At 34.7% G+C, this 18,116-nt stretch overlaps 1 protein-coding gene across 1 annotated transcript in view; it reads right to left on the bottom strand.

Moving 5' to 3' along the window:
- Nucleotides 1-8,340, bottom strand: part of LOC104596129 (Vacuolar sorting protein 39) — a 39,016-nt gene extending 30,676 nt beyond the window's left edge. The window contains exons 1-6 of the mRNA XM_010257157.3: nucleotides 6,904-8,340; nucleotides 3,802-4,077; nucleotides 3,101-3,297; nucleotides 2,782-2,923; nucleotides 2,275-2,547; nucleotides 2,115-2,187 (exon numbers count right to left, since the gene is read on the bottom strand). Of these exons, the coding sequence (XP_010255459.1) occupies nucleotides 2,115-2,187; nucleotides 2,275-2,547; nucleotides 2,782-2,923; nucleotides 3,101-3,297; nucleotides 3,802-4,077; nucleotides 6,904-8,193 (2,251 nt within the window). The 5' untranslated portion in view covers nucleotides 8,194-8,340. The remainder of the gene's footprint in view (nucleotides 1-2,114; nucleotides 2,188-2,274; nucleotides 2,548-2,781; nucleotides 2,924-3,100; nucleotides 3,298-3,801; nucleotides 4,078-6,903) is intronic.
- Between the last annotated feature and the right edge of the window lie 9,776 nt (nucleotides 8,341-18,116).

Below are 18,116 nucleotides of genomic sequence, written 5' to 3'. Positions count from 1 at the left end.
GATGTTTTACGCAAAGGCAACAAAATATATTCAGTTTCTTCAGCTTATGATAACTATGGTGAGTGATTCCCATGCCCTAGAGTGGTTCTAGGCACCCTGTGAGTGATTCCAGGTATTTTTCTCTCTTCTTTCTATCCCTATTTTCTCTCTTATTCCTTCAAGAAGCCATTACAGCCATAAAATTCTGATCAAAGAAGACCATTCAACATTCTTTAAGGACTAGAAGCGAGCATGTCCTACATCAGTTGGTATCAGAGCTAATGGTTTATTCACTATGTTCTGACAAAGTGATTGATTCTATAGGCCTAGGGTATCTAATGAACAACCATACAGGTCTAAAATCAATGATGGTTGGGTTTCTAAACCATATGAAGGGTCTTTGGTTGACTTATTTGAGAAGATGGTGAAAGAAAATAGATCTAATAATGTTAGCTACGGGAGTAAGGTTTTCAAAAATGTTAGAAGAGAAAGGGAAATACCAGATTTCAAAGGAGATAATGATCCACAAGCATTCTTTGATTGGGTTGTTGAACTAGAAGAATATTTTGGTTGGCATGATATGTTTGACAAACAAAGGATTAGATTTGCGTGCATGAAGCTAACGGGTCATGCTAAAGTATGGTGGAGAACTCTTGAGCCTAGAAAAAAGAGGCGATCATCCAATTAATACATGGGCAGAAATGAAGAGGTGTTTGCAATAAAAGTACATCCCACTAGACTTCCACAATGATCTATATATGGAGTTGACTAATTTCAAGCAAAAGAAGAAGCAACAGAAATTGATGCCTATCCTAAAGCTGAAGATGAGGATGAAGCTAAAGAAGAAGAATTTCAAGCTATAGAAGTTATAGATATTAAAAATCAAGAGGATGCAGACCAAGAAAAAACAGAAATTGATGCAGTTTCCAACACTCATGATCAATTTGAGGTTAATTATTAAGAAGAAATAAAAGTGGAGCAAGTTAAAGAAATTCAGGTGCAAGATAAAAATGTGTTGATTGTAGTAGATCCTAGTAAGGAAGTAAGTAACTTTACCTTACAAGTCCAACTAGAACTAATTCAAGAATTACAACCTAGCATAGCACAAGTTCCACCAACATCAACAATGGAAGGAGTCCTAGAGTTTGTTGAAGAACCAAGGATAGCAGAACACATAGAGATGGTGATTCCTAAGATAGAGGTTGAAGGAAAAGTTCCAAATGTTGCAGTTGAGGGTTTAGAAAAGCGAGGAGAAGATTCATCGCAATGGCTGGTTGATGAATTAAGTGTTCAAGAAACTAATATTATTGATGATTTAACGAAGATGGTTATGGAAGGCAGTGTTTCAGAAATACGTTTCTTTCAAGATCCTTTTCTAGTTCTGTATGTGACCTCTACTCTACAATTCAAGCATGTAGCTGTGGGAAGTTCTACAGTTTGAATTGAAATCCCATCAGCATTGAATTGAAATTTCTTGTGATTCATGCATGACCTTAGCTGATATGGGTGCTATAGTTTCTCTAATTCTCTATATTTTCTACCCTAAGACCATTTTTTTCATTTTATTGTCTTATTGTAGCCAAGCCTTAAATCTTACAATCTGATTTGGTGAAAATGTAAATTTTTAAGCCTATTTCTTCAAAACCTAAGAAGTATGTTTGTTTCTTTTCCCAAAAGGTCCTATAGCACCCACCAAAAGTCCTACATCGTCCCCTCTAGAATACTTTACCTCCTTCCAGAAGATAATTTCTTGGTGATGGAATTCCCTTTTGCCCAAATCTTCTATATCATTTGTAACACCAATTTAAAGTCCAACACAAGAACAACTTTAAAGTACAGTATCTAGGGTTCATAATTACCTTTATGGAGAAAATATTTACCTCCTAAATGCAACAACAATATTAGAAGACCGTCAAGAAGTAGTTGAACTCCATTTAACTATCAATTATACAAGGATATAAAGAGAACTTTTTCTATAGTCAAAAGAACAGTCTCTCATTTAATCCTGAGCCACCACCACCCCCCAACCCTAATACCCAAAAGAAAAAAGACAAGAAAACACATTGACATGTAAACCAAAGTGCAGATAATCAAAGCAAATGGGCAATGACTAATAACATTCACAAAGGGCTCACCAGGTGCAAGCTGATTGGCTCTTTTATCTGATGTTAAAATTCTAACAGCAAGCCCCTGGTCCACGTCTGCAACCTAAGAAGAATCAATTTTCCGATTAGCTATTGAACTAATGCAGGTAGAAAAGCTTCAATCATAGCTTCTACAAGAAACATTACATACCCATCCAAGATGTTGCAGAACCATGTCTTCATCAGATGACTCCTCAAGAAGTTTTGTTGCTTCTATTGCAGCAGTCTTCTTACCAGAGATAACATTCTTGCAGGTATCTGAAGTTTCATCTTCAACTACAGTGTCTTTCCATAGGCCAGAAGAATAATTTCTTGCCAAAACACGCCAAATTGCAAGAGCTTTTGAACTCATCCCTTTACTTGCATACAAGAAAGCAAGTGTCCTTAAATGCCCAGGATCATCTAATAGAGTCTCCAACTCTTCCTGCATCAGCCATGGAAGTTGCAGGGTCATCCTTTGAGCAGGCTTCTAACAATGATTTCTTTGCTTTGCAATACACAAGAATACTACAATTACATTGATTTCCAACATATGCACACTGCACATGGTCTTGAGGCCTATAATCACTAGTTTATCTATAACCACAACTATTTAAAGACCGCATGTGTCAAATGATAAAGTAGAAATAACAAAAATAACTAAAACACAAGATCATACCACTACACAACTATTCTCTGAAGACGCCAACTGTTCCATGTCATCTACACGATTAAGGGCTCTATAGAGATACATAAGAAGAGTGTCAACACCCTCTTTCACTGATGGTGTCAAATCCTTCTCCCGAGAAACTTGTAGATACCTACAGTATTGACAGAATGTTTGATAAAGTAATGGAATCACAAAAATGTTGACACAAGAAAAATGAAACATAATTTAGCAGCACTCGTTTAGTATTTTGATTTATGTGCAATTAACAATGGGAACCAACAAAATGTTAAATTGATATAGAGACCAAAAGCAAAAGAAGAAGATGAACCTGATCATGTACTGGATTGCTGACTCCAATAGATATGCTCTACTTGGTGGATTCAAAAGAAAATCTTCATTAGTTGCAGTCTCTACACCTGCCTTCCTAAGAAATCCAGCTCTTTGAATAGCCATTAACCCATCATCTATAACATCTTCAAGAGGTAAAGGCGGTGGATGCAAGCTCCAGTACCGCTTCCTGGGGACCTGAAATATACAAGTTCAGTTTCTTTGTTTATCTTTTTGTCTTCATAATAAAGGGCCGTGGATATTATACATGGTTGCTCACTAATCCACATGCACAAACCTTGGTGTAATTTATAGACATGCAAAAGCATGCAAATGCATTAGAGGGTGTATGGGAGTGGGGCTAGAGGCAACTCCACTATGTTTCAGATCACAAGAAAAATAGTGCTTCTCCACAGAAGAGTGTCAAGAATGTTCATTGTTTGGCACAACCAAACATGACATTTCAAAATAAATTCTATTGCAAACAGCTTGTCCAGTTAAAAAGGAGAGTCTGTACATGCTTCCTAGACCCTCATAAAAAAATGGAAAATAAAAAAGTTTGCAAGCAAAATTACAGGACATGGATCATAAGATCCAGTTGAATTCCTGCCCAAGGAAATATGTTCTTTCCAAAATAAGGCATGTAACTGGAAAATATATGGAAATAAGAAATCAAAAGAGCAAAAAAAATAAAAGAAATACCAGCAGTGACCAGCGATTTGGATCCCGCATTATAAATGGAAATACTTCAGAAGGTTCCATCGTTTCCGACAGCAAAAAATGGTTTATGGCTTCCTCAAAATGCAAATCAAATAACAAGAGAAACCCCACTTGAGCATGCACAAAAGAAAGCATTTCCTTTGTCATTTCACCATCACACTCAAGTTCTTCTACTAAAGAGATGGCATCCTTAAAATTCTTCTTCCTCAATAGGTCTTTTATTTGTTCTTCAGCAGATACTTTCCGATAACAAATGGCCTGTAGAAGTGAACATGAAGTTCTGGTAACAACAACATGAGAATGAAATGAGAACAGGTGCTTCAACCTAAGAATGAATGCATACCATAATGCCCTGTCAATATGACCACGAAGTATGATCTATCTACTTTTAAGCCAGAAATATAATTGTTATGTATTCAGTATCCAACATAAGATTCAAAGCTTCCAATCTTAAGCATAATAGAATTAGAAAATTTTCATTGTACTTCTAAAGGATGGTAATAACAAAATGGCTGCTAGATTTTCTGGCAAATTTAACTCCAATAAAGAGAGAACAAACTCTGCTGGGAAATATTGATCTCACTCTCATTACAAAATACAATAGAATGTTTAAGTCCTTATTTGGGTAAAATAACATTTAAGCCATTGAGTGTGAAAGTTAAGCCTTTTTTATCAATGAAAGTTAAACCTTATCCCAAGTTCCCAACTATATGAGGTCAGCTACATGAATCATGTTTTGCCATTCTGTTCTGTTTAGATGCCAAATCCATTGTTAAATTATGAGAGTTTAAACCATTTCTTACTACTTCAACCCATGCCCTTTTTGGTCTGCCCCTAGCCCTTTCTAGCCCCTTCAATTTGTAATAGATTGCTTCTTCTTATAGGTGCTATAGATGGCCTTGTATACATGTCACTAAACCATCTTAATCTACTTTCCCTCATTTTGTCAACCATCAAAGCTACTCTTAGGTTCCTCCGAACGACTTCAATTTTGACCTATCATTTCTAGATTTCCACTCATCCATCTCAAGCATACAAATTTCTACCACACTCATTTTCAGGACATGTTGTTTCTTGACTGCCCCACTCTGCTCTATACAGCATAAGACTTATTTTATGGAATTGACCTTACAACCATTTTATGATTTTTTTCTTTTTAACCTAAGTGGAATCCACCTATCACATAAGATTCCAGATGCACCCCTCCATTTTGTCAATCCTGCTCTAATTCTATGAGCAACATCCTCCTCAATCTCTCTCTTGTTATGAATTATCAAACCAAGGTAAGGGAAAAGGCCAAGCAATGGGGATTTCAAAACTTTGAGGTGGAGGGAGACACTAAACCGTTAAAAGGATGGCTGCAAACAGAAGTTCAGGTGTATGAACTTTTAAACAACAAATGAGGGAAATACATTGCTTAGCAAAGGATGTTGGAGTAATTTTCAAGTGGGTAATGAGTTTAGCCAATTCTGTGACTGAACTTTGGCAAAGCAGGGGACCTTCAGGGAAAACCTTTTTAGGGCTTTGTTGTAACTATTGAAATTGATTGGGGTCAACACGCATACTCTGAGTGGTTGACAGTGTATAATGATTAACTGCTATTTTTAATGAAAGTTACCGGTTCCAATCAAAAAGAATTCTCTTGGTATCCAATCCTAAGTGTACCCTGATTTGCACTTCTATTATTATTAAATTTAAATAGCATATATTCTGTTTTAGTCCTTTGTTAGTTTCATAAATCAATACAATGTCATCAGCAAACAACAAGCACCATGGGCATGGCTGCAAGTAAAACAAGGACCAAGTGCTAAGCCTAGGTGAAGACCCATTATATCTATAAAATCTGATAACTATCCCACATGTGTTCTAACATTGGTTGTTGCATCCTCATAGACATCCTTAATTAGGTCGACATACATATTAAGAACTCTTTTCTTTTCCAAAATGCATCAATATTATCTCTCTAGGGACTCTATCATATGCTTTCTCTAGATCATTGAACACCATATGAAAACCTCTCTTCTTCTCTCTAAACTTTTCTGTCAATCATCTAAAAAGAAATATAGATTCCATGGTTGATCTCCCTAGCATAAACCCAAATTGATACTCTAATATGCTTGTTTCATGTCATAACCTTTGCTCAATTAGCCTCTCTCAGAGTTTCATAGTGTGGCTCATGGGTTTAATCCTATGATAATTATTACAACTTTGTATATCAACTTTGCTTTTTAGTATAGACACTGCAGTGCTCTTTCTCCAAACCACAACTAATTCTGTTGCTTATATTTTTTCACCATCAAGAACATACAAAATTAAAGGTATGTGCATACTCAATTTTTTAATTAGCAAAGATATGATCATAATATACACTATAAAAATCGAATTGGTCATTGTAAGCATGTCTGGCCTGGCCAATGATATGATTTAGAAGGAACTCAGCAAATAGCCCCACAATTTTGGGTGGAAGGATGCCTCCTCAGAAAAGGAGCCATACTGACTAGGCTCAGCTACTGTTTACCAAAGGATAAGGTGCCCACAAAGTCGTAAGACAGTATACTGAGAATGACACTTGCCCAATGTCAAAAGGTCAAGGAAGTTGGTGAACTAGTGACAGAGAGCTGGTAACCAAAGCATACAGCCATATGTGAGCATGAGTAGTTGTTCGATATTCAAAAAAATTATGCATACTAAATGCATGTACGTTATACAACTTAGATCTACATCTCAATGTGAAATTGCAAGCATTCATGCAAATGGCATAACAAATTCTTGAGACAAACCATGTCATATGGTAGTCCTGTTATGTTCATGGCCAACATACTCAAGCTGGAAAAGTACTAATATTTGTTTAACCTAAATTGTACTTAACATAGACTATTTACTAGCACCAGAAGCACAGTCAAATTAAGGACACATAACTTTTAAGAGTTTGACATGAACCATGGTCAATACCATTTGGACGTATGGCATACTTAGGGTAAATCTCATCCAAGGTTCGTTGGCTCCAATCTTTTTTATTTTTAATTTATATTTATCTCAGTCAGGAAGCTTATCACCATACGTGGACAAATATCTCGAGTATACCTTAGAAGGTGTTGCAACAACAACAAGTTCCCCTGTTCTGCTCTCCTCATTTGCGACAAGACAAGGCCCAACTCCTTCCCCTGCAAAAGAAAGTGACTGAATGCAGAGACTAGTTCTCTTGTGGTATAAGTCCATCCTTCCACCCTTTACAACTATCACATGGGAAGATATCTCCCCAACAGAATCTGGAAGATTTCGGAAAACTAAACTCCCTCCAACCGGCTGTCCAAAAGCATTGACAATGATCCCAACATTATCAACGAACAGAAGCACATTATGGTCTTTCAATAGACATTTAAGACATGGAGGACTGGATGAATCCGGAAGGGAAAACATAGGAGCACTTTGCCCAGTAATGCAAGAAAATAAAGTATACCCATTACCAGTACCGACAATTATTGAGTCATCAAGCCACACCATGGTCTTGATTCCCTCGATACCATGGATTTCTTTCAAAACCATGAAAACACCCCCCATATCCGCATCCCTGTCTATCCTATCAGTTCTGCCAGACAAGAGGAGCTCTATCAAAATCAACCTTTTGCCAACTGCAACGGCGACAAGACAATTACCTTCTCCCAGAGATTCAGGCTCTCTAGTTTTCATACCATTTGTCCTAATCCCTCCTCCTAGCTTCTGAAGAAACCGCTGACCGGCGCTAGATAACTCGGACCGAGGAATGCCATCCCTAAGTAGATCTGAACTCGTTGAATCACCAGAACGAAATCTTCTGGCAACAACAGTTGCTCCTTTAGGAAAACTCAATCTCCGACCGGGTTGTAACAGAAACAGATCAAGCAAAAATATAAATCCATCCGAAACTACCAGAATTTTCTGTACTTCGACGAGTACATGAATTGAATCCACTGGGCAATCACTAATCGATGTTGATCTCAAAAAGGATAAACCTTTGGAAGAAGAAACATTAGAGCCAGTGGAATTTTCTTGTTTAGTCCCGTTTTCATCAACCGAGATAGGAACGGAATCACGAATATCAACAGAAGAAGGGTTTAGGGAGAGTAGAATGATCTTTCCTCTTGCAGTACCGATATAAATTAGTGTTTGAGAATCGGATATCGTCGAAATTGCTAGAGATCGAAAAGGACGAGTGGTGGACGGAGGCAAAGTTGAGGCCTTTGATGAATCGAACTCTGCAACAGCTTCCAGCACCGTTCGAGACTTGGGTTCAAGCTTCTCCATCGAAGCTAAGATGTTCGGGTTAGGAGATGAACTGAAAACAACTCCCCCTCTTCGAATTATCGAGAGAGGGGAATGGCAGTCCAAATTCATGCTAGTGAACTTCCTTTATGTTGCTTCATTGAGTATGTAAACTATGAGTTTCTTGAATCTTGACGTCGTTTCCTTGACTGGCAGATTTCGGAGTTCGGACCTCGAGGAAGCCGGTTACTAACGAGTAACGAGAGTCCTCGTTATCGTAGAGGGCTTGAAATATGTGCAGTAATAATCCGAGTATGCAACTGGTTGTAAATTTGTAATTAGGTTGGGTCGGGTAGATGCAACGGGCTTATGCAAACCCAAACCTCTGTACACACTCTGAAAGCGTATAAATCCAGCCGCACATTGTGATCATCTATCCATAAATTTTAAATATATGTATGTAAATATTCCTATGTACAGTTAGGTGTTATCTGCGAAAAGTATTTGCTTTCAAGATATTCCAACTCAGGATCCTATCTAATAAAAGAGATTCGGAATAGGGGTGAGCAATCGGTTCCGAATGAACCGAATTAAAAAAATCAAAATCAAAATTGAAATCGAAATTTTTCAGTTCGGTTTCGATTATTTTGGTTAAAACCGAATTTTAATAATATATAATCTATTATATATATTATAATATATTATATATTATAAAATATATATTATGAAATTAAATTTCAATATATTATATATTATATATTACATATAATAATAAAAACTTTGGTTAATTCGGTTAACCGAAATTCTAATTTCAAAAACAGAAATCGAAAACCCAAAAACTGAACCGATTTAATCAAAAACCAAAAAGCCAAACCAAAAAACTGAAATCGAAATTTTCGATTCAATTATTCGGTTTTAACCAAAATGCTCACCCCTAATTTGGACTCAGTATTGGGTTAGATTTTAGGTCGGGTAAATGATTTATGGATTCTACATAGAATTAGCAACACACCATAGGGCATGCTCTAGGGCTTCAAATAAGAGGGTGTTTGGTAGGGGTGCAAATGGTCCAATCTTATTTGGTCGAAATTAGATCATATCGGGTTGGATTCGGGTTCCTTGTCCGAAGCAATAATGGCTTATCCAATATATTATATATTTATGAATATAAATATATATAATACATATATATGTTACTTATTTATTTATAAATATATTTTTATAAATTTGTTAAATTATTTATTCTTTTATAAAAAAGCATGTATATATGATGAGAATAACTAAAAAATACTCGTATTTTTTGTTTTTATTTTATTTAAATTAGTATATTTTAATTTTCTTTTAATAATTTATTCATTTTTAAAGAATACAAGTTGGATCGGATCATATCCGAAGATCTGACTTACCAATAGGATTCGAATTCAAATCGAGTCCTAACAGATCTAGTCAAATCTTCGGATTGGATTGGATCGGATCCAACATGAGCAGTGTCGGGTTGGATTCGAATATATCATAATTCAAATCCGATTCGATCCGTTTGCATCCCTAGTGTTTGGTTATGTAGACGTTTATTGAAAAAAGGGGAAAATCCTGATCAGTACCCGGTACTTCGGCTCGAGTGACAATTTGGTCCCCAAACTTTAAAATGCGACAATCCAATACCCGAACTTTCAAAATGTGGCAATCTAGTACTCAAACTTTCAAAATGTAATAATCCAATACCTATTATTAATTAGTCCATTTATCAGCATTTAAGTGACATTTGAAAAGTCAAAAATGTCCTTCGAATGGCATCTAATTCTCTTTATGAACCATCCAAACATTGACAAAAAATTGAACAGTCCTAAATCTTGGCCTCTTCTATTCAAAAAAGTTGGTGAATGTTTAGAAGAATCTAGAATTTGGAATTGTTCATTTTATTGTCAATGTTTGGATGCTTGATAAAGATAATTAGATTGCATTATTTGGGCATTTTTTACTTTTCAAATGTCACTTAATGACTGATTAATGGCAGGTACTGGATTGTCACATTTTGAAAGTTCAGGTACTAAATTGTCACATTTTGAAAGTTTGGGTACTGGATTGTCATATTTTAAAGTTTTGGGACCAAATTGTCATTCGAGCCAAAGTACAGGGTATTAATGAGGAATTTTCCCTTCAAAAAACACCACCACATCAACGTCACATAGGTGTTGGTGTTTATTGCATATGAAACCATGTTTGGTTTCATCATTTATCAAATAAACGCTAAAAAACTGAAATGCTTTAATTTATGTGCATGGAGCATTTAGGGAAACGTCAAATTCTCGTTTCCCCTAATGCCTATGACACTTTTATGGGGTGCTAATTTGAGGTGGAAAGTAAAAATATTTAAAGTAATGCCCAACCAAACAACAAAAACAATAAACATTTAAAGCAATAAATGGCCCATCTATAAATGCCCACTGAACCAAACATATACTAAGTCATCAGATCCGGATTGACATGCTTGATCTGATTTTTATTTATGAAATATTATATTATATATATTATAAGTAAATAAATTATATATGTTATTTATTTATAAGAGCAAATTTCTTAAACTACCCCTACTATTTAGTTAATTGACAAATTGTACCCTTACTGTTTAACTATTGTCTTAAACCACTCGTATTGTTTTTGACAATTGACCATCTTTGCTCCTACCATTAGCATCCATTAATATTCCATCAAAATCCATACACACATGACACCATGTGACATCTAATTTTTTAAAAACCCAATATTACCCTTCATCAAAACGAAATATGAATTCCTTTTTATATTATTTTCTTAAAACTCACTAGAAACAAAACTTTGAAATGTGCACCCGACCACCTGGCATTTACTTTGAACTAATGGCAGAGATGGGGTAGGAGAGAGCCCAATCATATTCAAGTATACTACTCTGCCACGCTCTACTCGAGGAGAAGAAAATTAAATGGGGCAGCTAAAACAACAAAACGATAAATATAAGAAAAAAAATAGTTGCCTCCTAAAATCATATTTCAGGAGGACTGTTGCACAAGCCACCATTGCTAGTCCCAAAGGAAATAAACATTTTTTGGGATTCCACATTCTTGAGGACCATAAGTACCTCAATGCTCCATATGGAGGAAATGAAAGCATAATTAGTTAGTATACCTTCCACATTTTCAATATTTTTTAGCGGTTTTCACAAAGATCTTCATCTTTAACACAACCTCAATTTTGCTTATTCATAGAGTTAGTATTTAGAGTCAAGTAATGTAGGTTGGCTTCAATTACTTAGTGATCCCAATCCCGTCTCCCCTTAAAATTATTGATGACGAGATCGCAACAGCGTCCTATATGTACATCTCAACATGCATTAGGAACATCATAGAGGGCAATATTTTGTCGGTATACTCGTACGGTAATAACTTTTCACTCATTAGTTCTTGCTATAATTCCATTAGTCCAGAGGCCATCCTTTTTTATGCATCAAATTTTATTTTTAATTATATTAACTTTGAGAGTAATCCATTATCCATGTAACTTCTAACCCACACCAATTTTCCAGAGTCATCTCTTCTTCATGAACCTTCATAAGCTCTATTATAGCCTTTAATTATGACTTTGGCGGGCGGGGCAAGTATTAGGAATGGGGATAGATTCCCCACGGGAATTAAATTTGCCCTCCATCCCCAATCCCTGGTGGGGATAGATTCCCCGCGGGGACCCAAATCCCAACAAATATTCTTAGATAATAGTATTTCTTTGAAAAATAAATTTACTTAAAATAAATAAAATTTTTAAATTATAAATAATGTTTTGATATATAATATATTTAACACAAATAACATTTAATATATATATATATATATAATCGAGGTCAGAGTAGGGCAAGGACCTCAATCCCCAGCCCCGACCCCATCGGATCAAAAAAATCGAATCCCCGTTGGGGATGGGAAAAATTGTCATCCCTAGTAAGTATCAATGCAATATTTTACATTTGCCATAAATATTAATATGGTATTTTAGAAAAGATGATCTCCACCAAACTTTTACTAACACATTATCATTAGGTAGAGGAATGGTGGAATCCGGAGTAAACAACTCTTGTTTTGCTATAAGGCACTTGAAAAAATGTGTTATGACTTTATCATCATTTTCACCACCATAAATTGGACATTCAATGTCCTCTAATACCCCTAATTTTTGTAATTTTATTTTATTAAAAAAAATTTCCTTCCAATGTTACGATAATGAAGTATTTTATTTTAATCCACCTCCCTTCATTCGTCATTATTGATTCACTCAACCAATTCTTAGGCCAATTTGATAGTGAACGAGCCATTATGATCACACCTCCAACCCGTTTTGTCCTCTCTCTCCCCTTGATTGGGTTGGGTATATCTCTAATACACATCCAATCTTCACCTATAACCATATTATGCAGTTTCTTGATGCCACATTCCCTTGAATTGGAATGATAAAATCAATTACTTTATCATCACTTTATGCTTGATATTTTTTTTTCATAAGGTTTATCTCCTATGCAACTTGTGGCAATTGTTCAACATCTTGATCTATGTTGTATATGTCACCCCACTGAAATTTGAGAAGTTTGTATATAGTAATGGAAATTTTATTTTTTTTCATAATTGCTCCACTCGAATAAAGTAGTAAAAGGTCTTTTTTTTTCTTTTGTAATAAGTAAAGGGCAAATAATGACACCTATATTGTAGGACCTACTTAAAATCTAAAACTAAAATAATAAGAATTGAAGTGACTCTTGTACCCTCATATTTCTTCAAAAATGACAATTAGTAATCATTAGCCCTAAAAGCTAAGTGGGTCATTCAAACCATTTATTCTCTTTTAAAATTTAAGGTTGGAAGCTTGGAATAGGTTGTTGGATCATGAAGGAGATGAACCAGGTAGAGTCCTTCTATTCTATCGTTATTCACTTTAACATTCTTCAATAACGAAACACACTTGAGGAGATATCTCTCTTGGTGTTTTACAAATTAAAAAACCCTAGTTATTTATACAAAATTGTTCTATCTATTGTTGTGTTAGGATTAGGAACAATTTTTTTTCCTTCTTTTTAGTATTTAGGTCACTATATGCTTTAAAAGGTTAGGAAAATTTAAGAGAAAAAGTTGATCCATTTGTGAGATGTATCTATTTCTCTTAAAGTGTTTAGAGTGAAAATATTTTAATTTTTTTTTTGTTTTAATTATTCAAATGTCATAACTAAGTTGATGTTATGATAATGCCTGCCCCATTGATTAAAGGTCATAAATCCACCACTTCTCCTACCCATATATCATCCCAAAAGTTGATTCTTTCCCATTAGCAACTCTCTAACCTATCCCTTTCTTTAGCATATCTCTATAATGAAGGATACCCTTCCATGCCCGTGATATTCCTCCTCTAATTTTAGCAATAAAAATTTATCCTTTGTAGGTAATTTCTTGTTCTAACCCATGCTCAAATGTTGTTTAGTCAAGTGAGGATCTTCCATCAAATCTTGACCATGTAGGTTGCATTCACTAATCTCATTTTTTCATCCAATCTTTGTCACCGTTTCATCATAAAAACTATTGTTGGGCCTTATCCAATATTTTTTAAATAGATGATAGAAAATAGAAATGAACTTATGAGAAACCAGGGGATCATACTCACAATGTATTTCAACAATATAATTTCACTGCACTAAAGAGTGCTTTTTGTTTATAGTTTTATAACCTCTCATTTTTCTTTTATTTCTGCCTTGAACTTGAAAAAAAATAATGTTTAAGTTTTATAAGATAAAATCCCATTCCAACATGTCATAGGCCTTTTGTATGTCAATTTTGCAAGCCATAACTATTGTTTTTTTCCCCTTTGTAAACATTATCATGCGCAATTAGAATGTTATCAATTATTTGCCTTACTAGAATAAATGCACTATCAAAATGAGAGATCATCTAACAAAGATAAGCCTCACTATATTAACTAGAATGTTAGTAATAATCTTATAAATTACACTGGACAAACTTACATGTCTAAAGTTGTCCATTGTTTGAGAGATTAATGTTATAAAACTTTTCTTTATTTATCTTGTCATTCCCATCCAAGGTTTTAAAAACTGACTTGGAAACAGAACCATTCTAGTTACCAGTTTCTGGGTTAGCGATTTAACTGTCCAGGTCAAACGGTTCAGATGGTTTGCTATATTAGGGTAAATATTTTCTCATTTATAAGTTTCATAGGATAATTGAGAGGAGATTGTGGAGTTGTCGGTTGAGAAAGAAAAAAAGAAAGAAGGAAAGAAAGAAAAGAAGAGAAAGGAAATGAAGGAAGAAGAAGGAAGAGGAGGAGGATTTGATGCTCACTAGTGGCAATAATGGAGACGATGAGGCAGTGACAACAAACACAGATATCATATTTGAGATATGAGATATCAATTTCTCTCCAACCTATTATTCTTCTTCCTTTATCTATTTCAGTCGAATCTCAGATCTGATCATTTGGGTTCGTGTTTCACTTTCTTTCCTCTCTACCCTCTCTGCTTCTTAAATCACAAACCGTTGTTTGGGTTGAATGAGTTGATGGTTTGGCCGCCCGGGTCAACGGTTATCTAACCTAAGAACGGATTAAGGGTGATGGAATCGGTTGCCAAGACAACTTTCAAGTCAAACGGTCCGACCATCCGGGTCAATGACAGTTCAAAAACATTCTCCCACCCAAGTGAAAAGGCCTTCACTACTCTTTCTACAAACTCCCTAATGATGATCATATATATATACTTCCCTAAAAAAATCACCCAAGGTTACATCTTCAATGAGCTTTTCATTCTATTCCCTCGTCATACAATAATCTAAGCCATGAAATGTTCCCTTAAAATCTATACTTCCCTAAAAAAATCTCTCCTCAAACTTTGAGTGGAAAACATGATATTTGAAAAATCTTGCAGCCAACCAACAAATGTCATAAAAGTGGTAACCAATAAGATGGTATTTATCAAAATTGAGAGGGGGTTTTACTAATATGGCCTTCTAGCTAGTATCATGTCTTTTTGGTAGCATATAAAATTTTTCAACACTTAAATATACCTTGAGTTTTCATAAATTGGCTTAAACAATACCCCTAAGCCTTAGAGATAGAGCTAAATATACATTTCCAATGTTATCTTACATGGTTTCAATGAAAAGACAAATTTGTTAATTGTAGACGTATAAAACATGGTTGTCTTTTGCCTTGAAATACCACCTTACAAACTCTACTACCCATAGAAAAATAAAAAATAAAAAACAATAATTTGATATTTTCTTCCAATAATGATGCTCAAGGAAGGGTCATTTGCGCACTTTTCAATCAACTTGACCAAAACCAATGTAATTCACACCATAGTGCATGTGTTTTTTTCCCTTCCAACACCATATTGTTTGTTAAAAAGCTCCAAAGAGCAAAACTCTCAACCCTTGTGATAAGCCTCACATATTAGATTTATTAGAGTTGTACTCGCTAAAAATTGTCGTTAAGGCTTTCAAATCAAGGGGATTATTCAAATGCCAACATTGGAGTAAGTACTACCATGTAAGCATCTTCGACCTATGAGGAAGGTTTTTAGGAGGCCAAAGGTGTTTCTTCATTGATGAAGAGAAATAAGTGCATGCTTCAACTATATTTTTAGTGATGTGCAATAGTGCTATACATCACTAACATGGCTAGTAAAGATTTGATCTTAAGTGTGAAGTTATAGAAGATTATTGCTAATGTCTGGTTTTTAATTTGTTTGGTTTTTTTACTTTATTAAAATTATCCATTTTGTGTATTTAGAGTTGATATTGTATTTTTTTTTTCATAATTCTAAGCTATGTTTTAGTGTATGTATGAATTGTGTTCCCTTTTGGTTCATCTAGTACTTTGGAAATTTGAGATATTATGCTCAAAATTTTATTATTTGAATAATAAGTTATGGGTTAAAAGTGATTATTTTTTATATCAACTTTAAACTGATTATTCTTTCTGATTCATTTGAATTTCAATTGGGCAAAAAATGACACTAACTCCAAATTCAAATGGGGAACTACGCTCGTTTTGGGTGGGGATTATAGGATTTGACAAAAAAATGCTTTAAAATTAAAGATAGATAAGCTAAAACACAAATCAATGATTTACATATTTGAAAAAAAAAAAACGATCACTAAACCCGTATAGAAAATACAAGTTTTGGGCAATCATATGGATTCAATTGAGGAAAAGGCGCCACTTTGCAAAACACAAATGGGAAAAACTTGTCACCACAAGCTCTAAAATTTGTCATAAACCACAAAAAATTGTTCCTTGTGGAGGATTCTCTGAGGCTTAAGTCAAACAAAGAAGATTAAAAAAAAAAAAAAACATAAGGAGAGACAGGGTTTCAACAACATAAGTTGTGAAGTAAACACATTGGGTTGAATGCCTTTATATTGAATAAGGTTTTAAAAATCAAACTGGAAACAGAACTACATTAACCATCAATGTTCAAGTCAATAGTTTAACCGACCATGTCAGACAATTAAAACAATCAAGTTCATTAAAACATGTACTTTTAATTAGGGTAAGAGGGATATATATTATTAGTATTAGAGGGAAGAGAATGTGAGAAGTGTGGCTGTTTGCCGAGAAAGAACAAAAGAAATAAACCAAAAAACAAAAATGAAAGAAATAAAGGAAGGAGAAGAATAATAATTGGTGGTGGTGATGTTGACCGGCAACTATGACAATGATTATGTCATAGACATCATCAACGATTGTCGTCACCACTTGTTTCTCCCCTCCTCCCTCTCTCTTGATTTTCATCTCCCTCCTACCATTGTAGACAATTTCCATTTTCTGTTTGGGTTGTTTTAGTTATTAAAAAATAAACATTTTATTAATTTGTGAACCATCATTTGGATGAAATGATTTAACGGTTCAACTATTTATTCATGCTTATGGTTTGTTAACCAATTCAACAATGTTTTTTTTTAGAAAATCCATGCCATGTGGTAAATGGAACTGTACAGGTGATTGACTCTTAGGTTGAATGGTTTGACCACTTGGGAGAATGATGGTTTTAAAACCATGATATAGAGGGGGGATATGGTCAAGGGAGGATTATATTTCCTTATTTGGCATGGTTTTTTATGTTAGTCAATCTTCCACTTTAAGATTTCCTCTTTTACATTCGTTTCCATCGATGCCTTTTCTCAATTTGACCCTTACAAGGGCCACATGTCACTCCTAACTAGTGGTTGAAAATGGTGTTGTATTAGGTTATAATAACTAAAAAACACTCTTTCTTCTATAAGATCCATATGGACAAAAATTGTTGGAATTTTTTTTGCATGGATTAGATAAAAAACAATAAGCTTGAACCCTAAACATAAAAAAAAACCATTAATCACTAAAATCATATAGGGAAAAGACAACTTTTTGGAGTGACAAAACCTTGTGTTTTTTTTTTTTTAACATGAGAGATTGGGATGAGTGGAGTAGAGAAGAAAAAGAGTGAACTATAGAATGGAGATTTGTTAAGAGAATAAACTTATGTGAGTCTTTAAACTTTAAATTCACATGCCTTCACTAGTATATCTGTAAAGGGTAAGATTTGAGTTGGGATCTATTGGTGTCATTTAACAAGTATTTTTAACTAGATCACTCCATTAATCAGAAAAATGTGCTAATTAGGCTTGTTGTAGTTGGTCTTCATAGACCAAATACTGTTCGGTAGTCATTTATTTTGAGAGATCTTGTCACTTGATTCAGGGGTGGCAAGTGAGTGAATCGGGTTGGGTTGGGTGAGGGTTGAGTATCAATCCACCCACATTGACCCTCTAACCCATTTGCCACCCCATTTACTGGGTCATAGTGGGTCAGAACCCACCCTAACCCACCCATATGACCTGCTACTCCAAGGCAAATATTAAGAAAATACAAACATTCTACCCAAACAAAAATACAAACTTGAAGAAAATTACTAACATAAAAAAGTTGCAAAAAAAGCATGAAAAACATAAAAATTGATATAAATTTGTAGGGAAAAGGAAAACGATAAAATA

Source organism: Nelumbo nucifera, chromosome 1, assembly GCF_055504915.1.
Source record: "Nelumbo nucifera cultivar China Antique chromosome 1, China Antique-T2T, whole genome shotgun sequence".
NCBI lineage: Eukaryota > Viridiplantae > Streptophyta > Magnoliopsida > Proteales > Nelumbonaceae > Nelumbo > Nelumbo nucifera.
The sequence above is the reverse complement of the archived record's forward strand: the minus strand, read 5'-3'. Positions and strand labels throughout refer to the sequence as shown.